At 33.4% G+C, this 26,846-nt stretch overlaps 4 protein-coding genes across 5 annotated transcripts; all 4 read right to left on the minus strand.

Annotated features, from left to right (window-relative positions):
* Positions 1–3,545: 3,545 nt before the first annotated feature.
* On the minus strand, positions 3,546–4,818 carry LOC122579894 (late embryogenesis abundant protein D-29-like). The gene is made up of 2 exons (XM_043752152.1): positions 4,543–4,818; positions 3,546–4,053 (listed from the first exon to the last, which is right to left on the minus strand). Exons 1-2 carry the CDS (start codon positions 4,727–4,729, stop codon positions 3,692–3,694), a joined length of 549 nt encoding a protein of 182 aa, XP_043608087.1. The 5' UTR covers positions 4,730–4,818; the 3' UTR covers positions 3,546–3,691.
* A 1,081-nt stretch (positions 4,819–5,899) lies between these two features.
* LOC122579893 (late embryogenesis abundant protein D-29-like) lies at positions 5,900–7,564 on the minus strand. Its single transcript, XM_043752151.1, has 2 exons — positions 7,326–7,564; positions 5,900–6,444 (listed from the first exon to the last, which is right to left on the minus strand). The coding sequence occupies exons 1-2, from the start codon at positions 7,477–7,479 to the stop codon at positions 6,032–6,034; spliced, it is 567 nt and encodes a 188-aa protein (XP_043608086.1). The 5' UTR covers positions 7,480–7,564; the 3' UTR covers positions 5,900–6,031.
* Positions 7,565–13,525: 5,961 nt separating this feature from the next.
* On the minus strand, positions 13,526–15,014 carry LOC122610487 (late embryogenesis abundant protein D-29). Its single transcript, XM_043783473.1, has 2 exons — positions 14,702–15,014; positions 13,526–14,355 (listed from the first exon to the last, which is right to left on the minus strand). The coding sequence occupies exons 1-2, from the start codon at positions 15,012–15,014 to the stop codon at positions 13,526–13,528; spliced, it is 1,143 nt and encodes a 380-aa protein (XP_043639408.1).
* Positions 15,015–16,100: 1,086 nt separating this feature from the next.
* Positions 16,101–22,301, minus strand: LOC122580681. 2 transcript variants are annotated; one of them, XR_006320838.1, is made up of 6 exons: positions 22,276–22,301; positions 20,739–21,199; positions 17,593–19,494; positions 16,837–16,895; positions 16,684–16,739; positions 16,101–16,563 (listed from the first exon to the last, which is right to left on the minus strand). XR_006320838.1 is itself a non-coding variant. In XM_043752946.1 (5 exons), exons 2-4 carry the CDS (start codon positions 21,089–21,091, stop codon positions 16,871–16,873), a joined length of 2,280 nt encoding a protein of 759 aa, XP_043608881.1. In that variant the 5' UTR covers positions 21,092–21,199; positions 22,276–22,301; the 3' UTR covers positions 16,101–16,739; positions 16,837–16,870. The 2 variants fall into 2 exon arrangements, 1 of the variants encoding a protein (XP_043608881.1); XM_043752946.1 differs by having other exon boundaries at positions 16,101–16,739.
* Between the last annotated feature and the right edge of the window lie 4,545 nt (positions 22,302–26,846).

Raw genomic sequence — 26,846 nt, forward strand, 5'->3', positions numbered from 1 at the left:
ATGAATTTAGTTCCGGTCTTTCAGTTTTTATAGAAACACATATGTCACACCCTTTTGAGGTTAGGTGTATATATTCCTTATATTTTAATCTCATAAATTTGAAGTCTATATAACATTACTCTTGAAAATATTAATTCTAGACGAGCGAGGACAAAATACATCTCCAAGTCTCCAACGTTTTCCTACCTAGCTAGCTTCCTCATTCAGGTCATTTTATGACATCTCTTTCTTCTTCTCTTACGCCAAACTGGACATTCCGTCCTATTGAAGTTAACAAGTCAATTTCGTATTCAAAAGTCATTTTATGACATTTGCTTCTCTAGCTTATTTAGCCAAATCAAATATTATTTAAATGGTTTTATAGAGGCTTCATGTATCGTCCAATGAGAAGTTTATATCTTCATGATTCTTTTGTTATGTAAACAAATTGAACAGATATAGAAACGTAGACGTGGATAATATTTAATATAATAGTTCAAGAGTTCAAGTTATACGTACGAGAGGAACAAGTTTTAAACTCTAAGTGAAATGAACCAAAAAATTGAATTATAAAGAAATGAAAAGAACTACTAGTGAGGAATATTTGGTAATGCTAAAGAAATTAATTAGTCTAAAAAATGAGCGGAAAATTATTGTTTGGTAAAAGAACTACTAGTAGCTAGATATTATTTCTTCAATTTTTTACAAGTCATTTTAATATAATTACAAGTCCAAACATCGATCAATTGCTATTTTTTTTTCACTGATAAGACATACTATGAAAGAAAAAAGTACGAAAGTGACGAATATGATAATTAATTACATCCACTTTATGGCACATTTATTAAACTAAAAACCACGTTGCACAATATTAGGGAAATATAAATCACTGCGTTACTTAATCAAGTAAAAGAAAATAACTTTTACGTGTAAAATAATAATAATGATAGAACTCGCTTTGAGCCACCCTATCCCGGTGTCAAAAAGGAGTTCCTAGCAGTACCGACTGTTGTGTCTTTGGCATCGAAAGCAGTAGCAATCACCTCAAATGGGTTGGGTTTGCTCGAAGTCGTCGCGAGCCCTAAGTTTGAAGCTTCAACACAGTGACTACTTAGTAGCTCGTTGCTACAAGAGAAAGAATAAAAAGTAATACGAGTAACCTATACATTTTTAGTAGTATTTAACTTAGATATATAGCTAGCTTCCAAAAGTAAATGGTGGATTATTTAATTTGTATCTTTAAAAATTAAAATAGTTAGCAGACTAGAATTAAACTTCATTTATAATTTTTTATATGATACTCGTATATAAGATTAGTTATTCCTTGAATAAAATGCAGAAATTGATAATTTCTTGCAACTACTTGAAGGTGGGTCTTGTAAATGGGCTCTTCATTCCTTTGGAGCTGTTACCAAACTGACCCACTTTCGATTGTCATGGTGCAGTTCAACCTGCTGGATTGGGTCAACCGGGTCATTCGTTTAATAATTGCCTAATTCTATTTTCTATACAATGAACGTTAGGACGTAGCATATAGTACAACAGAGTTGCCATCTCAACCCAAAATTCAACATATATATTGTTGTTACCCTTAACGTGACTGACTACTAACCAAACTTGGTTGATAATTAAAGTTATGAAAAATTTCAACTTGTTATAAAAGTTTCACAAGTCACTAATTTTTTTAAAAAAGTTCGACCTTGATAATCAGTTAGTTAAATATATAACAGTTTACGGATCCACCCTTGGTGTATATAATTGGAAGCCCTTGAGCACACCTTGCATCGATTCGCCTTGGGTTGCACATCGATCTGCCGAACAACGCCACGTAATATGTAATAATTTAGAGCTTAGATGTATCATGTATGTCTTCCTTTCTTGATATCCACACAAAGAAAATCCACCCTAAAAAAAGAAAACAAAAGAAAATAGAATAATGGATTGACCTTTGCTGGACACATCCCATGGACATCGAAAGTATATCTATATTGGGCCTGCTTTAAACACACGCTGAACACATTTCCAAACTCTCAGAAAAAGGCCCATGATGTGAATATGTGATCATGTGAATCTGTGCTGATCCTTTGATACATAAAACAACGTAACCACAAGAAGCAACGTATATAGAAACAAAATACCGCATTCAAGAAGGGAGACTTTTTTATTTTAAAGATTTTAAACGTTTATATATACAGAAAGTAGAAAATTTTTAATTCCACTTTATAAAACTATTTATAATTAATTTGCCTTTCTTTGGCCCAAAAAAAGGAGGGTTTATGTTAGACAATTAAAAAAAGCCATCAAAATTTAAGAAGGTTGTGTTGGAAAATTTATGTTAAATGTATTTCATATGTTAAAATATACACTTTAATTAAACATAAATTGATCAAAATGAATAGCTATCTAATATTGAAAGGTTTAAAATGTGTATTATTTAATGTTTAATAATGTGGGTTTGTCCAAGTAGTATATAAACATTAAGTTTGTTTTATAAAAATGAGTGTTGGAGGAATAATAATTCCTTATAAGGGGCTACACCCAAGTTGACAAGAAGGGTGCAAAGCACCCGACGCGCTTGCGCCTGGGACCGGGGTTGGGTCGTGGGCGATGGGGCATAGTGTGGCGTTTTAGTGGCTGTTGCTCTTAGTTTAACACAAACAGATTATATTACATAGAAGTTTCATGCAGCAACAACCACAACAACACTTGCAATATGAAAAACCAAACTCCATGAACACACACATTTAGAATTCTCGATCATCAACATAATTCTTTTCTTTCTTTATCCTCCCTCCATTCTCTTATTCAAGGTATAATTTTGGGTGTTATGATTACTCCGACAGTACAAACTGCTTAGGCTGTTGTACCTTAGGAAACTAACGAGTTTACTTGGGTGACCGGAAATCAGTTTTAAGGGGCCTTGGTTTAACTATATCCTCAACCATAGTGCCCTGTTTCTTGATGTTTTTATTTTTGTTTAATGTAATTTAGGTTCTTGTATTATGTACTTTCTTGTTGTAATTTGAATAGTTTATCAATAAAGTTTTATTTTATGAATGGTGTTCATACAGGTTGAGCTAGCAGTGAACGTACCCTTTGCTTTGTCCTTAACATACCTTGCCCCGTCTTTTACACTTTCCAAAGTCTTGTAACCAGAGTCCTTAACATATCCCGCTCTGTCCTTTGAGGTTTGTAGGTATGCTACATCCATCACATACTCTGCACCGACTTTTGCCGCTTGTGCTATATCGTCTTGTGATAGAAGGTCATCCAAATCCAGTCTCCGTCCCACTCATATTTGCAAGTAGAAAATGAAAGATATGTCTAAAAATATCTATAACATTTTGCATATAAATTATACCCATCTCACAGGTCACACCTATCTACCTTTCAAGTAGGTTTTTTTTTTTTCAAGGATGGAGAACAGATCACATTGTCCAAGCTATCTCCAATCTCCATTGTAGATTTATTAGTTATACAACATTTGGCCAGCCCATGGGCTTCGAAATACACACACCCATCTCTATTGGGCCTATTGTGATCGCACACTGAACCCATTTCCAAACTCTCAAAAAAGGCCCATGATCACATGAGACAATGACATTGTGACGTTACCGATCGTTTCATACACAACAAAGTTTTAACAAAAAAAAAAGTACTCATATAGAAACAAAATACAACATACATAAAACCGCACATGCTTTACACCTTTTTAGAGCTCCTCATCAAACGAACCCTGCTGCTTCTGCGGTTCAGCCTCCTCTTCATACTTAATCCCCATCACATTTTTCACCTTTTCAAACCCTTGTTTCGCTTTCTCTTTAGCCCACTCCAATGTATCCTCACCTCCCTCTTTCGCACCTAGTTGCGTTTTTCCATAAGTCACATCTTTAACATACCCTGCACCGTCTTTGGCTTTGTCTTTCACATATCCTGCTCCGTCTTTTGCACTTTCCGCAGTCTTGTTAGCAGAGTCATTAACATATCCCGCAGTGTTCTTTGAGGTCTCGTACGCTGCATCCATCACATGATCTGCACCGTCTTTTGCCCTTTGCGCCATATCGTAAACAATTTCTAATAAAATTCAAAATTATATCGTTGTTTGTCTAGTGTAGTTTCCATGATATCGTTGTTTGTGCCAATTGTTAATTTAGAATACAGAAACAATTTAGCCGCAAACTTTTTCATATAAACATTAAACACTTCTAAATAAAAGAAAATGGCTGGTGATATTTTCCCTTAAAAATATGGCTAATTCATACATCGTGTATCACGTAGATTTCACTATATTTGTTTCATACCCTTTCACCTTGATGTGCTAACAAAAACAAATCTTTTAGCCGCAAACTTTTTCATATATATCATTTCGTTTTCAAAAAACATTTTTTTTTAAAAAAAAAAACGACACTTGATGTGCCAATCTATCACTTATTCTAAGACCGGCCAAGCGGCCCGTAACAAGATTTGGTTAAACTACGAGTTCAAACTCGAACCATAACCAAAACATCATAAAAAACTGTATAGTACTAGTAGTTGGCCTAATATATGAAAAAGCGAACTAACCAGTTATCTTGTCTTTAGTGGATTTAGCGGAATCAACAGTGGCATCAGTGGCCCGATGAGCAGCATCTTTGGCTTCTTCAGCCCGAAGTCCTAAACCTTCGTTCGTCCCAGTCACATGAATGACCGAAAACACCAACATCATAACCACCATGGTTACAACCGCACTTTTACTAAATCTAAAACCCATGATCGATCAATTGCTAGATATTAATGTTAGCGAGTAGTATAAAAAAAAAGTGACTTGTTTTTCGGTCACATAAGTACTGTGTAGGATGTCGATATATTGATGACACTTTATATATATACTTTAATTAATGAAAGTAATTATAGACTAAAATATCTGTATGGGAAGCATCCTCAACTTAATTATCTAGCAGTCAAAGCATCGACATATGGCCACTGTCGACATCGAGGGAACGTTTAATATTACAAAATACAAAGTGTATTTGCAAGTAGAGAAATGAGAGAGATGTAAAAATAGATTTTTTAAAAAGTTAATATTCAAATTTATACATAGTTAAGTATCTGGAAGTGTAGGTAACTTTTATATTTTTTTTATTCAATATTTCATGACATCTCTTTGTTCTTCTTTATAGCCAAACTGATGAACATTGTGTCTCATTAAAGTTAACAAGTCAATTTTTGTATTCATTATTCATGACGTCCCTTTCTTATTCATTTTTTTTTGTGGCAAACTGAACATTGTGTGAATGGTTTTATAGTCTTCATATTATCATATATCGTCCAACGAAAAATGTATTTATGTTTCTTTTGTTTTCTAAACAACTAAGTTATACAAGAAGAACAAGTTTTTGACTCGAGTGTGTAATGTTTTTATCGTTTCAATACTCTTTTCCATAGTTACCTCAAAAATGTTTACCTAAAAAATTGAAACCACTTTGAAAACATGAAGACGCTTGACAACTAAAATACCTTGATAGTAGTACGTTATAAACCATCTGAACATAAATAACTATCTGATCATTAACCAATATATAGTACTTAGATCACTTCTTACTTGATTATTCACCAATATATACTCTTGTAAACTCTTTTATTCAGTAAAATAGCGAATAGCATTGAAAATCATCACTTATTTTACTTACCCATATTTACATAATGCACGATGAATCCATTTCCCAACTCTCAGAAAAAAGGCCCATGACATAACATGTGATGTGGCCGATGCATTACAAAGTTCTTACAAACAATATACTCTCGTATATACTTATATAGACATAGATGAAGATTCTATAACATTGGTTTAAACTTACTAGTAAAGTTGAAGGCTTTTTGACCTTGAATTAAAATCGGGGCCAAGATTGATCAAAAATCATATTTGAATTTTGACCTATGATTTTAATTCAATGAGAAGATCAACTTTATTAGTAAAGTCAACATTAATTATCTTAGAGGATCTAAATCCCATAGAAAAAAAATACAACATACAATACCACGCATTTGTCCTTTGCTCATTCTATACCGTTTTTTAAAGTTCTTCATTATACGAACCACTACCTAGAATCACATTCTTCGCCTTCTCGTACCCTTGTTTCGCTTTCTCTTTAGCCCACTCCAATGTATCCTCATCACCTCCCTCTTTCCCCTTCTCCGCAGCCCCCTCTTTTTTTGCACCTAGTTGCGTTTTTCCATAAGTCGCATCCTTAACATACCCTGCACCGTCATTCGCTTTGTCTTTCACATATTCTGCCCCTCCTTTTGCACTTTCCGCAGTCTTGTAAGCAGAGTCCTGAACATATCCCACACTGTCCTTTGAAGCTTCGTGTGCCGCATCCATCACGTACTCTACACCGTTTTTGGCCATTTTTGCACTCTCGTATGACGTATCTTTTGCGGATTCAGCTCCCATGGATGCTTTATCTGCGACATATTCTCCAGTTCCTATTAATATAACATCACCGACGATACTTTACTAATTCGTTTGAATCATCAACTTTTGAAATACTTGTTAATTTGCTAGATAATTTTTTTTTTTACCTTAAAATGTGAACTATATTAATGATCAAAATATTTACAATAACATCAAGACATTTGGACATCTTCTAATTCTATATAACTATAGCAATCAGCATGCACCAAATGGATTGAGATTTAATTTCTCAGGTTGAATAGTAAAACTGAAAGAGATTTTAACCCTTGAATTAAAATTAAGGTTTATGATTTATAAATCAGTTTAGAATCTCAACCTCTGATTTTGATTAATAACTTTAGTGGAACTTTAAAAGATCATCATCTACACTAAATCTGCTTCCAACCTAAAAACATATTTAAAAAAAATTGCGTCCAGTAAGACCCACTAACAAACCAGTCTTCAAAAAATTCATTCACAATGCTTGATCAATATTCCTTCTTACACCAAATCTGCATCTCCAAATTCACTCTCAAAAAGTGCAAGAAGAGGATCAAGTAGCTTGATTTTTCACAGTTCATTATTCCAATTTGCTAGATAGATTAATTCTAAATGTCTTGGACAACCAATTAAGTTGTTAAAAAATTCATAAATACGTACGTTACTTCAAAACATTGCTAATAAAATTCAAACATCTAATGTGCAGCCGTTCCCGTGACACCGGAGTCAATAAAAATTCAAGATTTTTGCGCCATATATCTTTATCTTAGAAAGAATTTACAAATAATCATATATAGTCAGCAACATTTCTAAATGTTACATAACCGTCAACTTGAACTTGATGTGCAACAAAAACATCATAAAACTTTATGCCACTAGAAGGCTTAATTAAGATACGAAATAAAAATCTAACCAGTAATCTTGTCTTTGGTGGACTTAGCGGAATCAATATTTGTATCGTCCTGCTTAATGTTTTCGTCGGTCACGGTTGCATAAATAACCGAGAACAATACCAACGTCATAACCACCATGGTTAGAACTGCAATTTTATGAAAATTAAAACCCATGATCAATCGCTATAGTTATTTATCGCTAGATAATGTTAGCGAGTAGTATAAATAAGGAAGTGTGTTATAAGTTGTCGATATATTGATGACACTTTATACTTTTAATTAATAAAAAATAAGTATATAAATTGTACGTGTATCCTCGACTTAGCTAGCAGCCAAAGTTATCGACATATATATTTTGGTTAGTCTTGATATCATGCAGTGGGGACGTTTTGTATTAAAAAAGTCTATGATATCGCCACCCACCGGTATGTGCAATATGAGAGATCGATATTTCTAAAAATATCTTAAATAAACATATATATATATATATATATAGGGGGAAGGGAATATGAGGCTGTTAGACATCTAAGTTGGGTGAAAAACCCCTCACATACTTTTTTTTAAACCATAAAAATCATGGGGGGCCAAGCATTTATTTAAAATATTAAAATATTGGTATGTGAGGGGTTTTTCACCCAAGTTGGGTGAAAAACAGCCCCATACTCACTTTTCTCATATATATATATATATATATAGGGTAACTTTCCAGTGAGAACAGATTTAAAATAAGAACGGTGAGAACAATTTTGATCCTTCAGATAAAAAAATGAACGTCTAAGATGATGAGTGGCATTTTTGTAAGAAGACTTTTAATTAATGGCAAAATTGTCTATTTGCATGTAATGTTTAAGGACAATATGGTAATTAAAAAATCCAAAAAGAAAAAGAAAATACTTAAACATAACACACGTACATGGCAGTTTCATTTTATGTGGAAGTTTTCAAAATTAATGGTTGGTTAGTCTACGTGTGCATCATGTTTCCGACATTTGCATCCAAATTAATATTCGATTATGCATCCTTAGATATAATTATGCATCCTAAATCAGTTAATGTAAACAAAAATAAAATTACTAGTTTTTTGTTTGCCGCTATTCTCCATCTGATATAATTGTGCATCCTAAATTAATTGATGTTGTATTTGTGCATCCAAAAACAAAAACAAAAAATTTACTACCTTATTGATTGTCGCTATTCTTCATCTGACATATATAAAGTATGAAGTATCAAGTCAATTTCTTCACAATGAATATGTAAATATCTTTTAGCAACATGCACTGTACGGAAAGTTTGATTAAATTAATTTTGATAGAATAAAAAGCTTGTTCTATAACCGTTTTATTATTAGAAAAAAACTGTCAATTGTAAATTCCAATATTCTCCTCTTAAAATGCTAATGATGTGGCCATTCATGATTGGTTCTCACTTGTTCTTATTTCAATTTGGTTCTTATTGGATGGCTCCCCTATATATATATATATATATATATATTAAAACAGTAGGAATCAGTAGGAATCCGAACGATTTTAAGGATTCTAAAAACTCAAACCTATCTTATAATATGGTCACGTAGGATATAATCCTATGTGGCATCTCCATATAAATTATCATTATTAGTAAATAAAAATAATAGTTAAAACGCCCGGATCCAAAAATCCAAGACCCGATTATATTTTCTCCCCGTATTTATGTTCTTCCATAAAACCTTAACCTACTCTTTTCTCTTTGTCGCTCGACACATACATACTAATGCACAATTAAGGTTGAACATGAATCAGAACTTATTAATTATGCTATTTTATTGATTTATATTTTCAGGTTTGTTTAATCTTTATCTGTCCTTCTATTTTGGCTTCCTTCTAATTAGATGTCAGGTATTATTGATCTTACATGAGGTTTTATTTTTTATTTTTCGATTAATACTTTTCATTAGTTTTATTTGTGTTATGAACAATTCTGTAACTATTGATTATTAGTTTTTACATACTAATCATATATCTATTATTCATCAATTTGGTTTGATTTGTTTTCTGCATTGTGAATGTAAGTGTTATTTTTACGCACAGAAGTTGTTTCTGATGATATTTTGTATTCATATTGCTGGCGTTACTAACAGGTTATTTGTACATCATTTATGTCTAACATATAAGTTATTATTAAACTTGAATTAATACTATCATCACCGAATATAAAAGAATTGAATTGGAGTTGATAACAAAATTTCTTGGCAGCAGATTCTTCACATGGACCAGAGCTACCTTGGTCATTCCTTTTGCAAACAATTGTATTCATCAAAAGAAGTTTTTCAAAAGAAGTTTATATTTCTTCTACACAGATGGAAACTTCAGGGATCTCAAATACCTAAATTCCGGGTTTTAGTCCGACTTCTATCTGCCCGGTAGGTGGAGGAAAAAGGCGGAGAACATTCTTTAATCAAAGGCGCCAATAGGCCCGTTCTTTTTTAGTTATTAAATGTTAACTATATTAAGTGACTGAATGTATAAATAATGTCCGAATGTATTAAATAAAAACTAAAAAGTAAGTAATTAACGGTTATTTTTGTTTATTAAGTCAACAAAAGAACATAAAATTTAACTGAATGCATTAATTTCTTAATTATTAATTCTAAAAAAAAAAAGGAGAACGGGGCCTAACACTATAAGCTTTTAACACTTAATTCCATTATATTCTTAAAAAGTCGCGCATCGCGCTGGAAAAAAGACCTAGTATATATATATAAAAGAGCATTTAGTTGTTGAAAACACCATTGTTTTTCAAGAAAACGTGAAAACAAAAATGAAAAACAGAAAACGTGTTTTAATCATAATTTTCTAAGAAAGTTTTCTTAAAAAAAAAAAAAATGTTTTCCACACATTTTAATAAAAAACTTAAAAACCTCTTTTTGTTCTTTTCCATTTTCCATCCCCCCCCCCCCCCCCCAATTCTCTCACATCTCAAACATGTTTTTAAATTTTCTAAGTTTTCTAGAAAGTAAAAACCTCTTTCATTTTCTATAAAATTAGAAATGAAAACTAGAAAACATTTTCTACAACCAAACAGGCCATAAATATCTTTTTTTTTTAACGTTCGAATGGTGGAGCTTGTTCGTCGTATTTATTGGCACCTTCTTTGGGTAGGTTGTCATTGAATTTTCAGGTGACCAGGAGGAAAAAAAGACCTCTTATTAATCCGTCAAACAACACGACGATTAATAGAAGTAAATTTTGTCCTTAAAGACTTTGGGTTTCTTCAGACCGAAAACTCTCATAAGAGAACTGTAATAACACTGAGTTTTTAAAAATTAAATACCCTATAAAAGAAATAAATGAAGTTCATGCAATATCTCGTATATTTCTTAAACAAAATAAACAAACTTTTACTGATCTTTGACTTTTTCAGAATGATGATTTATATTGATTTTATCAGATTTTTGATAAAATGAAGTTTATATATAAAGAAAAGTGAGTATGTGGTGGTTATGCACCCAACTTAGATGAAAAATCTTTAACATACCAATATTTTAAAATTTTGAATAAATGTTTGGTCTCCCATGATTTTTATGGTTTAATGACAGGTATGTGAAAGGTTTTTCACCCAACTTAGATCCTAACAGCCTCATATTCCCTTCCCCTTGTATATATATAGTTAAAACCTATATGACTAAAAGGTATATATTAGTCTTAATTTTTTTTAGCAGTCAGTCAATATTCGAAATAAGAGGATATATCGTATAATGGCAAAACCCAGCACGTACTCTAAATTACGAGATGTAAACCATAAGTCGTTACAGGTGATTTAAAAAAAAAACCCTTCAGAATATGTCACTCTAGAGAGAGAGTCAAACCTATGACCTAAAATAAAATCAAGGATAAACTTCAGCCAATTGATGTAACCTTGATTGTCATAATCGTCTTTATCTAAAAACAATATGTGGCCTTACCATGACAAACTCTAACCACTTTATATCATGATTCACCTTCCCTTTCTTTCATGATTCTCCTTCCCTGACATTTATATAAATGACTTTTATTTTCCATTTCCATTTAACTCTTCATTATACATATACAAAAAGCATTTACTCTAATGCAAAAAGTTAAACAGTCTTAAAGCTCACACTTCAATAATGAGTCGACTACAAGTGTTTTAATGCATGCTTAACTTCTTGTTAGATTAGAGTGTTAATTAGTATTTAAACAAGGATGTTAAGATATATAGATGAATATTCATGTTAACTCTTTTATTTCAATCAATAAATAATAAGGTAAGAACGAATTGCATTTTTGATCTCTATGGTATTACATCATTTGCAAGTTTTATACAGATGTGTGCAAGGGGGTGTTCGTGGTCCCTGTGGTATCACACTAGTTGCAACCTTGGTGCAATACTAAAGGGCCATTTATTTTTTCCGGATAGTGAGCCCATGTGCCACGCACATGATGACCAACAGTGTCTTTTAATACAAACAAGGACCATTCTTGCAAACTAACTCTATTAATACTTAGGGCGCGTTTGGTTCACATAATGTTTTTGGAAGGAATGTAATCTTTTAAAGGAATTGGAATCTGAAAGAATGGAATCTGAAGGAATGTTTTTGATTTTTTAAAGATTCAAGTGAGGGACGGAATGAAATCCCCAAGGAGCGGAGATTCCATCAAATGATGGAATGTTAACATTCCAACGGAATGTGATTCCTCCATCTTTAACCAACCAAACACACTAAGGAATGGATTTCAATTCCAATTCCATCACATTCTGTGAACCAAACGCGACCTTAGTTTAATATCACTTCTTAAAAAAAAACTCAGTTTTATATCAAATATAAAATTACACAAAAATAAAAATACATTATTTAATCTGTTAAATCAACCTTCATTCCTGACAGACTGTATATTGATAATCTATCTCCTCCTTCCTCGTCAATTGATCACTTCAATTTCTTACTTCAATCCATTATTTAATCTATTAAATCTCCCTTCATTTCTAAGTATATGAATAATCAATCTCCTCCTTCCCCATCAATTGATCACTTCAATTTCTTACTTCAATCTGTCAAAATCCAAATTATTATTAATCTTCAATCAAGCGCTCTATCGTGAGTGATCCTTCAGATCCACCGATGTCTTCGCCGACGCCCTTCATATCAGCCGTCACCACCACCGTCTCCCTTCGTATCCACCACCGCCACCACCCTTGAGATCTGTGGTCACCCTTGAGGTCCACCACTACCGCCACGTTTGAATCTTCCACAACCCATTCTTGATACCCAAAGAACCTTTTTATTGAGTTTGTAGCCGAATCTTATTATTGGCTTTGTGGTCAGTTTTCTTAGCCGGACTTTTTTCACTGGAGCTTCCCTGGCCGATATTCTTGCTGGATTTTGTAGATGGATATGTACTTTTTTTTTTCAAATTTATATCATAGTTGTATTTTATAAAATAATTTTAAAACTGTTGTTAATTTTAAAGGAGATAAATATGTTGTTTTTGATGATGATGGTAAATATATCAACAAAGAAACAAAAAAAAATTTAGTTACTTTGCAAAAATGATACTATTGGCCATCACGTATGTGGCACATGGGCTCACTAACGAAGAAAAATAAACGGGCTGTTAAACTTGCAAATGATGTAATACACAAGAACCAAAAATGCATATTCATGTTAACTCTTTTATTTCAGTCATGTTAACTCTTTTGTTTCCGTCAATAATAAGGTAATAACGATTAGTACTGTAGTATTGAATATCATCAATTTTATTTACTTGATCATATGTAAATACCTTTTGTTCAATTATTATTTGGTTAAGATGCCGATAAAGACCAAATTCAGAGTGTTCGCACTATCAAAATTACATTGCAAAATTGGATTCCAGAGTTTCCAATATATATGTCAAATATTTTGCATTCAATTGCAGCATTTTGTTTTCGTTGCATACAAACAATGAAACGAACATGAAACATATACATAATATTTCATCTTCCCATATCCATTAACTTACTAAAAGCATGGTAATGATTAATGAAATTATCACCTGGATGCTTTCAGTTTGAAGCTTAGATACAAGACACTTTCTAACTTGTCAAGAAAAGGCCCATACCATTATATGTGATGTAACCGATTGTTTAATACATAACAAAGTTCTTACTAACAACTTATACATAAACAAAATACAACATACAAAAACCCAACCATTAGTCCTTTTTACATGTTCTTTACACATTTTTAAAGCTCCTCATCATAGGAACCACTACCTAGAATCACATTATCTTTAAAATCCTTAGCTTTCTGCCTTTGCGGTTCAGCTACTTCTTCATACTTGCTCCCCATCACATTCTTCGCCTTTTCGAACCCTTGTTTCGCTTTCTCTTTAGCCCACTCCAACGTATCCTCACTTCCCTCTTTCGCCTTCTCAGCGGCCCGTCTCGCCTTCTCCTTTGCCGTCTCGGTCACATACCCGGCCCCCTCTTTCGCACCTTCGGCAGCCTGTCTCGTCTTCTCCTTAGCCGTCTCGGTCATATGCCCTGCCCCTTCTTTTGCGCCTTGCGCTTTTTCGTAAGACGTATCCTTAACGTACCCTGCACTGTCTTTCGCTTTATCTTTCACATATCCAGCCCCTTCTTTCGCACTTTCCGCGGTCTTGTAAGCAGAGTCCTTAATATATCCCGTACCGTCCTTTGCGGTCTCGTATGCCGCATCCATCACGTGCTCCGCAGCGTCTTTTACACTCCGTGCCTTCTCTAAAGTCGCATCCTTCACATTACCTGCCCTGTCTTTCACATCCTCTGTGGCGTCTTTCGTTTTTTGGGCCGCTTTGTATGTACCTTGCTCCGCTTTTCGCACACCCTTGTAGCCCGTATCTTTTGCGGATTCTGCTGCCTCGGATGCTTTGTCTTTCAACTCCTCGGCTTTCTGACCCGCATTTTGCTTCAGTTGCCCTGCTTTGTGTTTTACGGATTCTGCCGTCTCCGATGCTTTGTCTTTCAATTCCTCGGTTTTCTGACCCGCATTTTGTTTCATTTGCCCTGCTTTGTCTGCGGCATATTCTCCTGTTGCTGGTTATGTAACATATCACACGAGACTTTATTACCTTAACCATATATTTTGAAATAGTTAATTTGCTAGATAGATACATCCTTAGATACATTTTTTATTTTAGAGTAAAAACAGAAGATACATTTTTTATTTTAGAGTAAAAACAGAAAAAATTTACAAAATATTCATACTAATCAGTAACATTTCTAGATTAATAGAAAAATGTCGTGACACATATACGGAAAAATATGTCTAATCCGTACAACTTGTGACACATGAATTCCTCTAATTTTGTTTCACAAACCGCAACCAAAAAAATATAAAACTCTATACCATGAGGCCTAAAATACGAAAAAACGAACTAACCAGTAATCTTGTCTTTGGTGGACTTGGCGGAGTCAAGGGTTGCATCAGTGGCCCGACGACCAGCATCTTTGGCATCTTCGGTCCGAAGTCCTAAACCTTCCGTTATTTTTTCTCTGGCCCAACCCGTCCAAGACTCTGCGGATTCTTTAGCGTCTTTAGCGGCCTCATAGGCCTCGTTTTCCATGTTTTTCGCTTTCGTTTTCGCATCTTCGTACTTGATGTTTTCATTCGTCACAGTCGCACGAATGACCGAAAGCACCAACATCATAACCACTATGGTTACTACCGCACTTTTACTAAATCTAAAACCCATGATTGTTAATTTGCGAGTAGTATAAATACAAAAGTTGAGTTTTTTTCGTTTGTTTTTCGGTTTCAATAATGTGCAAATTAGGATGGATGGCAGTTTTACTTGCATTGTATTTTTAAGACGTGAGAAGAGGATATATATACATAATGTGAAGCATATGAACAAAGATAAATGAAAAATGGGAAGTTGGCGGTGGAAGATACACGTGTCAAAAAAGGGTGTTTGTGAGTTGACACGTTTGAAGAAATGAAGTGCCACGGCTTGCTGTTCCTCGTTCATTGGACCATGTCGTGTTAGCAATCTAATCTAACGATGGGTTTGGTTGACTTGATACCTAAGCCAACCTAGTTTTCTTTTGATTCTACATCCTGATTTTAGTTCAATCTTAAGTTTAAAGTGTCATAGGTTTAAAAAGAACAATGTAGCAACCCAACATTTTATACAAGTCATCAATTTCTCATATGAAATGAATAAAACTTTTCCTAAAACATGAAAACAAATCTATGTAAACATATGTATAATGGTGTTCATTATTCATCTAATTGTTTTTATATATGGCCTATTTGTATTGGATTAATTGGATTTGGATCCAAGTATTGGGCAAAACCGTCTAAGAACTGGTTTAATGGTTCGGTTTTAATTGTGTGTATTTTTATTTTGAAAGTTTCCAATAACTCGATCCAAATATAACCTAAATAAAGCTTCACATCCTAACACACTAACATAACCCCGAACAGTTTACAAAGATATAACAAGTGAATAAAATAGACCGGTTACTTTAAATTAAGATGTGGGAACGCAAGGGTATCTAAATGTTTGTTACGTCCAATTAGCTTTAAACTACACTAATACATAAACATAGTATTAGCAATATAGAGTTTTATGGTCATTGCGGCTTTGCCACGATTCGGCCACCCTAGGCCTCCATGTAGCTCCGGCACTGATTGCACACCCAAGAACAGCCACCAAAAACCATCGAAACCAACTCAATCTATGAAATCAAGAAAAACAAAAAGGTCTTTGGTGTAGCAGTATCTGGTATGATCAACATTTAAGATGTCTGTTCAATTCTGACCAGAAACAAACATGTGAATAATTGTGCTGCTGTGTGCTAATATTATAATTTTCCCAAAGAAAAGACACCTTGACAACAATGATTCGATCTACAATGGCACATGAAATTCTATAAATCATCTTCAAATCACACTTTTTCACTAGTTGAACCAAACAATGACTAAAAGTTGTGTATAGGCTTCATTCAGTGTCATCTCACTCCCTCTATGCTCTCACGACTTAAAACACTACATCCAGAAGAGTTCTTAACATGGCACAAACATCACTGAGTGCAATTGGATGTAATTAGATGAACCAACAAATTTGAATTTAACTGGAATCTGGACTTGCCCCTTGGGCAGGACATCCCAGTCAGCACCGAACAATGGCATTGCTTGGCATTGCTTGGCGCTCGATTTTATTGGCCTCAGATGAAAGCAGAAAAGAAGCGACTTGAACACATCCTTCAGCGGGAAGCCTGATGGAATGCTTTCACGCCCTAAGGAATCCCGAAAATTTTGACTACAGTATTGAGATCTCATAATGTAACAAAGATTTGACTTTTTCCAACTTCTAGTAGATGTGAAGCAAAAATTGCAGAACATATACAATGACTAACCAGCTATTGTTTGTTTCGGTGTAATCATGACAGTCATTAACCTAACAAGAAACCAACTGCCATCGAAAGAAAGTTTTCAAATTAATTTAGGAACAAAAAGCAATATTCAGTCAAGAATTAAAAAGAATGTACAGAGCCATATAATGCATCCACCTGAACTCACAGCGCTTCCGGAGTTCATAATGCTTCATGCGTCTGCATTCTCTAACACTCTGTCCAACACAACACAATCTATTTAGAAGTCATATCTTTTTGTTAATGTATCATTATATTTAACTTCAATTACTGTAACTTTAAAATATATGGCTAATTGTATCAAATAAAGTAACCAGCTTTGGTGCAACTTCTGTTGTACTAATGTTGGTAACTTTTGACCATGTTGACTTACTTTCAGACTACTGGTCTGTAACTACTAACACAGGAGGGCTTTGCAAGCCTCGCATGTTACAAAAGATGGAAGCAATAACGCTTCTAGCAAATAATCTTAAATGTAGAAAAAAATGTCATAACCGGATTTTTTTTCTTCAAACAAAACAAATTATGGCTTTTAGTGTGGCCTAGACTGTATAAGTAAGCCATAATTTCCAGTTTTTAATGTGAAATTCAAGAGTTATTTGAAATATAAAAACGGAGAATCCAATAACAAAAACTATATTTAGCTATAAAGTGTAAGCTAGCACAATTATTAGACCCGTTTTCCATGTTCCCAAAGTTTTACATGTGAATCGCCTTCTTGGTTAATTTGTTCCCCATCAATTACCTTGAATCAAAAATCCGTTTTGCCGATGCTTGTTCTACCCTAAAAAAAGTTTGTTACCCAAAACAGAGACTGGGCCAAAGCTAGCTAGACAAATTAAATAGCATTGCAAACATACAATACTAATAAAGAAATGCATAAAGAAAACATACTTGCACGTCTTTTTGTTGTGACCCAAACCCTTGCATTTACTACACTGCATTTGTCTTCTTATTAGCTCCAACGACCCAGCCTGCTTCAACTTTGCCCGCCTACCTGGTTTTCCTGGAGTGCGTTTAACAGGAGGAGGTGTAATACTTACCAATAATTCCTCACCATCTAACGGACCCTCAACATTAGGTATCGGGTAAATTGAATCTGCATATGTTTTTCGGTAGCTCTCAGCCATGAAATATCTAGAGCAATAGTCATATACACTTCTACCAATGCACTCAATAACAGAAATAGCATGACAGCATGGCAGTCCAGCCAGCTGCCACCCTCTGCAGCTACAATCCCATTGACTAATGTCAACCTTCTCCACAGATTCACCACGAACCTCAAACACACTAGTATGTGATGGCATCACTTGAAATGATTGAGCTTTTGAAGCCTCATTCTTAAGCTTTTCTTCCATAGAAGGTGTCAGTGTTGTAGTCCATTTGTTAGAATCAACCCTTCGTGTATAAATCAACTCCATTAATTTCCCTCGCAAGACATCAATCATGTGAGTGATTGGCAACTCAACTGCTTCTTCTACCCAATCATAAAACAACTGTCCAAAATTAGATGTCATATGATTATATCTCATTCCATCAAAGAACACATTCGCCCAGTGTTGTGGCTCACTGCCAAGTACAAAATCATATGCTTCGGGTGAAATAGCTTTTATATCTAGAGTATATCGCTCGAAAACTTCAACCTTTGGTGCAGATGCAGCGGAATAGAGGTCTTGGACCATGAGGCGCCTGGCTTCATGTGAGAACCGCCCCTTCAAATCATTATTTAGTTTCTCAGCGACATATCTTAAACAATAAGCATGAAAGCAGTCTCCACCAAATACGTTGACTATGGCATCTTTTAGGCCGTTATTAAAATTAGCAATGATTGTAATCGGTTGGGATATTGGAGCGGCAATTTTCAATTGGGATAAGAACCAATGCCAATTATCATCGGTTTCATCATCAACAACAGCAAAAGCCAATGGAAATACACCATCATCCCCATCAGCAGCAGTGGCCATTAATAAAGTCCCTTGGTACTTTGAATCTAAAGGAATATCATCCAAAAATATCAAAGGCCGACATCCATTTAAAAAACCAGATATAGAGGCATGAAACGAGACAAAAACACGATGGAAACTTGAATCCTCTTTTGTAGCAAATGTAGCTAAACTACCAGGATTCGTTTCCATTATTTTGTTACAGAATAAAGGGAGCAAGGAGTAAGATTCTTTGTATGAGCCTTGAAGTTGCTCCTTAGCAATTCCTTTTGCACGCCATGCTTGTGAATAATTTAGTTGAACACCATATTCCCGCTGTATGTCAGCAACAATATCCTTTGGTCGGTAGTTTGAAGAATTCTTTAACTTTTCTTTTATAATATTTCCTACCCATCCTTTTGTAGCACGATAACCAGCCTTTGCAGCCATTCCATTACATGTATGCTCAGGGATCATTTTTTTGATGCGGATTAAGTGGGTAGTGGGTAATCTGGAAACATATATCCGCCACGGGCACCCTTCTGCTTTGCACTTAACACTAACACGGTGATCATCGCTTTTTTTATATTTGTAACGGAAAGCATGAGCAATTGAAAATCTATGGAGAGCTTCACGAAAATCAGCAAAACTAGAAAATCTTTGCTCCACACCAGTGATTGCATTCTGCCACTGTGTTGCAGCTTTATTATGTAGTTTTTCCCAATTTGAATCAAGTATACATTGCAAGGGTGACACCGGCTTATCTATAACCAAGGCGTTAGTTTCATCTGCATCCAGGTGGTTATCTATTTGGCTTGTTTCAGTTGGGCTAGATACATGAACAATTGCATCAGAGACTGTTGTCCTGCTTGACCTACAATTAGAGTGCAGGAGAATATAAGAAGCAATCACAATTCGACCTGCATTTAGAAATGTAATTTAAAACTAATTGTGTGCTATGTACTCACAGAGCAAAATTATAAGTTGTAATACACCAGACTGCAAAAGAAATAGTATTTTGGTGTATATCTGCTGTTAAAAGTGAGGCTAATCAGATGATTAACTATTTGAATGTTAATCCCATTATAGAAGTAAGTAGTACAGTACTTAAAATGATAAGCGAGCATTCTTTCATATTTAATAAGGTATGGAAATCATCCAAAACAACAAGGTACTATTTACCAAGTCCCTTTTTTTTTCTTATCCGTTTACCTTCTATGTCTTAGGAAACCACCAAACTTTTAAAGTTAATCACTATTTAACCATTGTGTAACCTGGATACCTACAAAAGAAGTAGAATCTTGTTGACCTAGATATGACGGGATATGATTTAGCTTGTAAGTTTGTGGGAGTGATACAAATATTCTCTATGGCCTCAATTGCATAGTGTTCAACAATCGAAACCCAAGTCATTAGAGAACCCAACTTGTGTCATATCATCCTCCAAAGCTAAACTACGCCAGTCATATCTAGGTAAACACGATTTTATTATCTTCTGTGGTAGACAGGTTACATTGGTTAGAAGGGACATATTATAAAAATATTAATTGTTTCATGAGACATCAAAAGTTAAGATGGTAAAAGAAAATAACAATATGAAAACTGAAAAGTAAGCTGTTATTTTAGACAATTAACCATAAGGCAGTAAGGTATATATGAGCTTGGAATATAATAACTTGTTAATTCAGCTATTAAAAATTTCTAATAAACTTTTTATGTAAAAAACTATCCAAATTGACCCCAATTATATATTTATATGTAACACAATTATATATATGAGAAATGTAGAAAAAAAGGTCTTTCTAGAATGACATGTTCTATAGCAGAATTTCAGTTGGTATCAAACTAATTATACTATTTATCCAAAACTAAGTTTTTGACCCGTATATATAATCCCATAATCAAAACTCACTTTATCTAAACACTAAGACTCAGATAATCAATTTCATATGACAAATCCAGACACCCATTGAACACAACATATGAACTTGAGAATGTCATATATCAGATTGACTTCACATTAAAAGTAAAACAAAACACACACACACAAGTTTTGAAGTCAAAATTGCAGAAAGAAATAAAGAACGAAACCAACTAGCAAAGGGGCAGTTGACTTACCTACTAGCAGGCGCGTTTGAGACATTTATGAGTCCCTGACAGCCATCTTGAGGCACGACAAAGACATCGACTTGATCGGCATTAGAAAAGAAGTTAATCATGCGTTTAAGGTCTTTGTCTTTTGATATCATGATAGGTGTCTTTCGGTTTCCAGGGAGAAAATACTTGATCAACATGTTATCAACGCTATATCCAAACGTGTCTGCCAAGTCTTGTTTAAAATCAATAACTTTCGTGTCGGTATCAAGATCAACAGCATATGCCTCTCCACCATGATACGACATGGAACCATCACTATCGGTTTGAAACTCGCCACCTGACTGGCATATAGCTATGATTTTCGTTGCAGACATAGTAAAATGCAGCTCAAATCTAACAAACTAAATCTACCAAATTACAACCCGTATACAAATTATAGTTCTTGACCTGCATAATCATCCAGAAAGAAGTCTCAGCTTGCACTGCAAAGAAAATTTATTCAATCATCTCAAGTTCTCAACTTTTTTATTAACATAAGTTACGTGTCTTAGCAGAACTCAGAATTAGTACTATGTAACCTAGAAGATACATGCCAATCTGCTAGAAATAAAACACTCCAATTAATTTTTTTAGGTACTACGATATTTGAACTATAACGAAACTAGAAACTAAAACTAACAGGGACTTTTAAATATAATCCACGTCACATAAGCAAAAATAAGTTCTTTCTATGCAAAAATCCATATTATAGCAAATTCTACCCACTGATTCAGAATAATGTCAGTACACAACAACACATGGGTTAAGAAAAATGCAAAATTTACAGCTAACTTTTTACTAAAAAAAAATGAAAGTTCTACCCTTTACCATTTTATCATATGCTTTTTTGAGTTTTTTAATAAAGTACTAATTTTGGTTAGGAGTAATACGTGAACTCTTATTTGGGGACTGGGCAGACGGTTAACTTGCATTCCTTATAGTTACCAGTTGCTACTATATATTATATATATATATATATATAATATATATGATAAGATAAGAAGACGAGTTTGTACAAGAAGTACCATTTAATCAATATGACTGTTAAAAACCGGCTGTAAACCAATCCCTGCACAATGCACACTAGTTTTTTTTAAGACGTCAAAGCATGTATTTATTTCACATATACAATCAAAATTTGTTTTTAGATAAATGATCAATTACCATACAAAATAGCTCGAAAAATCGACTCTCTTTTTTCCATTGTCGTCTATAATATAACAACTACCAGTTCAGTCTTAGTGTCATCCTGAACATCATCAAAGTAAGCATAAAACACTAAATAAATTTTCAATCTTTTTAACAAGACAAAACTTGGATATTTACAACTTTCAGGGCAACTTTATAAATAAAATAAAAATTATGATAAATATTTGAACAGGCTTAATAACTAAACACAATATGGATATTACAGAATAGATGTATATATATATATATACACAGTAGTAAATAATAATAATAGTAAATAGTTTCTATAGAAAAGAAAAATAGAGAGTTAAATTGGACAGATTTTTTTTACCTAGGGTTGGATTGAATTTAGCTCCTTGAAGAATTGTTTTAGAGGGGAATGGAATTTGTTATAAATACACTGACGACAGTAATAATATAATACAGTAGTAATAAAGATTGTATGTGGTAATTAACTTTTAACTTTAAGAATCAGAAAGGAAGAAAAAGAAGAAGACATGAAACATGTTTCAGAACTAACTTTCCCTTTTTTTCATCTTGACCACCTACTTTTTCTTTTTCTACTATTAACCCCAAATATTATTATGGGCTTAGATTGAACGCAGTTAACCGCGCCATTTTTTTATAAAGTTACCTTAAAAATCAGGGAAATATTTTTGTAATGGAAAATGTTATTATGTCTATTTTGTACGACTAAAGAGTAAAGATAGACCTAAAAAGAGATCAAATTTGAAAGTCCCTTTGTCACCAGATCTAACGAGATTAAGTATCTAATGTATAAGTGTGGAAAATCTTATACACTAGCAATTAACAATACGAACACGAATATGAATAAACTGGAACTGTATATTACTTCGGTAAATGCAATTACAAGTATATACCAAGTCCCTAAACATGAAAATACAATGACTAGAAGATTCTCAAGTTGCAACTAAAACTCTCTCTCCCTCTCTCTTCCTGAAACCTAAACCTTATATCTATATATATAGGCTTAAACATGGACCGGGTCGGGCCGACGTCTCGTGTAGGTCGAGCTCGACCAAGTCAACACAAGTTTGACCAATTCGAGCTCGTGTAGGTCAAGCTCGACCAAGTCAACACCTTGACCAACTCGAGGTTGACTTTATTATATGAAATAAAATAACGTTTATTACAAGTACATATTCAATAGACTCAAGACAAACTTCTATAATGATGTTGTCACCCGGAAATGCACCAACAAAATCATTTAGCAAATCATGTAGCAAGATCAAAGATAAAGATAATGAAAGAGAATTAGTGAAAAACAAGTTTAATATAATATACAGATTAGGCCTATTTTAAGGTCTATAAATTAGGTGTATATATCTTCATCATTTTGTAATATATCAATCATTTATATGATATATATGTGTGATTCTATCTATGAATTTTGCAGTCAACTGTATACTCGATTTTCCTAGTTATTATTTCTCTCTTATTTTCTTGTCAACTCTTTTTTTTTTCATGGTCATGGCCCATGGGTTCTTACTCCGTTAAAAGTTTTCCTTTTTTTTTTTTTTTTTACCATTATAAATATTGTCTTAACAGTTAAAAACAATGTTAAGACTCATAACTCGTTAAAAATCACATTAAAAGTACTTATTTATTTTTTTATCCTTATCGGGTAAGGTAGGGTGGAAGTATACCTTTCCTAATTTACCTTTTCTATAATAAGAACTAGATTATTATCTCGTATAATACGTCGGTAAACAGATAGATTTAATGTCATGTTGAATTTTTATACTATCGTAACTTCACAAACATAAATAAAAGATGTTAAAGAATGGTTACGCTAGTTTAACAGGGGTAACATTTCACCTAAAAAAAGAATGGTTATGTCATATGATAAAAGTATATATATATATACTTTTATCATATATATATATAAAATAATGGTTATGATGTTTTTAAGATTTTATATAATATTATATTTTATAAATTATATTTGTGTTTTTATTAAATTAAAAGTTATAAAATAAATATGTTGGAATGTATTGAATATATTGGGTATTGAGTGTGAATTAGGGAAAATATATTGGAAAAGGGTTTTTTAGATGTGGCGCTGATGTGGCATGTATTGGGTAGTATCGGAAGTGACCATTGAGGGTACTCTTAAAAGAAAAAAAAAGTCCCTTTACAATTCTATCTCGGTGCTACAAAAAATTATTAATTATTAAACAATATTTATAAATGAAAAATATTTTACCTACAAGTCTTAGGTTAAACTTTATGTAATGACAAGTCTGTGGGTTTTTCATTGAATCACGTTTAAGCCTGTAACGACTCATGCTCTACATCTCGTAGATTAGAATATGTGCAACGGTTCATCATTGTAAGGTAAGGTGTCCCTAATGTCGAATACTTAATGATTGTTAAAAAAATAAATTAAACAAGTATTAATATATCAAATTTCTATCTCGCTATTATCTACAATTTAGGCTTTAACACTTGACTAAGTAGATCCTTGTTCTTGCATATATAATTTTACGGATTGAGATCTTCTAAAGTTAAAGCTAACTTTACTAATAAAGTTAATGATTTTGACCATTGAATTAAAATCAAGGTTCAAAATTCAAAGATCTTTGAATCTTGACCATTGATATTAATTCAAGAGTCAAGATGCCACCAATTACTAATAAAGTTGAAAACAACTTTAGATAATCCTCATCCAAATTTTACCACTACTTTAAAATGTACAAGTAATTGTGCAAAAGAAACAACACAGATTGCATTGTGACAAAAAAAAAAAAAAAAAAAAAAAACTCAAAAGCTTCCCTCTCTAACCCTCACCAAACCAGCCTCATTACAAGATACATATATAAATAAATAAAAGATATATATAGGACCCATTAATTCCACCATACTAGCTTGACACATAGTCTAGAGCCTATTAAGGACCTAGCCTAGCTACACATGAAAACCCATATAACTAGGGGTGTTCAAAACTATCCGTATCCGAACTCGTTATCCGAAAACCGATCTGATTTTATCCGAAAAGTCATATATTCGAAATTTCGGATTCGGATATTAATTTTTGAAAATTTTGGATAGTTCGGATATCCGAAATATCTGGAAACCTTAATTTTCAAAAAAATTTCAAAATTTTATTATTTTATATCCAAAAATATCTGAAACTATCCGAAAATATGCGATATTATCCGAAAAACTTATAGTTAATATCTGAAATATCCAAATATATATATATATATTTTTAATTCGGATATTTCGGATAGTTTGGATATCCAATTTCAGATATATGTTCGGATATTGAAATCCACTATCCGAAATTTCGGATATCAGACTTTATACACCCCTACATATAACCTCCATATATTTGTGTGTGTATATATATGTCTTTCATCATTTTAGATCAAACAAGAACACACTTCAACCTTGTTTCTCTCAATTCAAAACCGATCTTGGGTCAAGTAACAGAGGAAACAACGAACAGACAAGATTCTTCAACAAATCACCTCACTCCCAGCTAACTAGGACTCTACTTTTTATTTTCTTTTCTACACTTTTGGTTGTTTAGCCACTAATTTGAATGAGCTCGAATGGCAGGCATTACTAAAAGCCTCATAACTAGATTTTTCAATTCCGTTTCCGTTTCCAATAAACTCGGATACCATCGGGCAACAATACTATTACTTTCAGTTTATATACCCATAATAATGACAAACAATAATTATAAATCATTATTATGAGTATATTGACAGAAAGTACTAGTATTGTTGCCCGATGGAAATCGAGTGAGAGTTTTGGGCCTACGTCCGAGTTTATTGGAAATAAAGACGAAATTGAAAAATTTTGTTATGAGGCTTTTGGCGTTGCCTGCCATTCGAGCTCTTTTAAGTTAGTACCAAACGACCCAAAGTGTAGAAAAGAAAGCAAGAAGTGGAGTCCTAGCTAGCTGGGAGCGAGGTGATTTGTTGAGAATCTTGATTGTTCGTTGTTTCCTCTTTTACTTGTCCCAAAATCGGTTTTGAATGGAGATAAACAAGGGTGAAGTATGTTTTTGTTTGATCTAAAGTGATGAAAGACAATATGTATATATATATAAGACACCATATATAAATGACATGTGGCATGAGATTTTTTAAAAATAAATTATAATTTGAAGGATACTTTGGGCATTATATAAATTTCATATTTGACTCCTATAATTTTGTAAACACAATAACACATCGTGCATATATTTAGTCAGCCCATATTAAAACAATTATCATCCAAAACAATCCAACATTCCAACCCTAAATAATCCAACATACCAAACCCACCGCCACTCCCTGTCGATAACCCAACCCCACCCACCTTTTTTTTCCCTTTCTATCCACCATCTACTGCCGCCTTTCTTTTCCGGACACAACACATCACTGCTCCTGCAAGCCGCAAGCTACCGCCACACGCCACCCTCTTTCACTTCCGAAATCTCTCATTCTCTACTGATGATAGGTTGTGCATCAATTGTTATCAAAATGTTGTGTTGTGCATCAATGGTTAATAAAAGGTTGTGCATCAACGATTTTGTTATTTTACGGTTGTGCATCACTACTTTCCTTAATCATAGATGACTAGTTTTGTTTATTCATGGCTGTGAATGGTTGTGCATCAAAAGTGTTGTTATTTTACGGTTATGCTTCATCAGTGTCAGTAGCTCACTAATTATTCACTTTTTGTACTGTATTAACTTTCTTGTATTTGATGTAACTAGTTTATGTATAGAGAAAAATAAATTTTGTGTATGCTGATATGATTTGATCTGCAACTACATGTCTACATGGGTTAATTTCAAAAAATAAAAGTTAAAGAAAGTCAAAAGTTCAGGAAGAAAGGAAAGAGAAAATAGAAGTAAATGACAAATATATCCTTAATCATTAA

This window comes from Erigeron canadensis, chromosome 8, assembly GCF_010389155.1.
Source record: "Erigeron canadensis isolate Cc75 chromosome 8, C_canadensis_v1, whole genome shotgun sequence".
Taxonomy (NCBI): Eukaryota; Viridiplantae; Streptophyta; class Magnoliopsida; order Asterales; family Asteraceae; genus Erigeron; species Erigeron canadensis.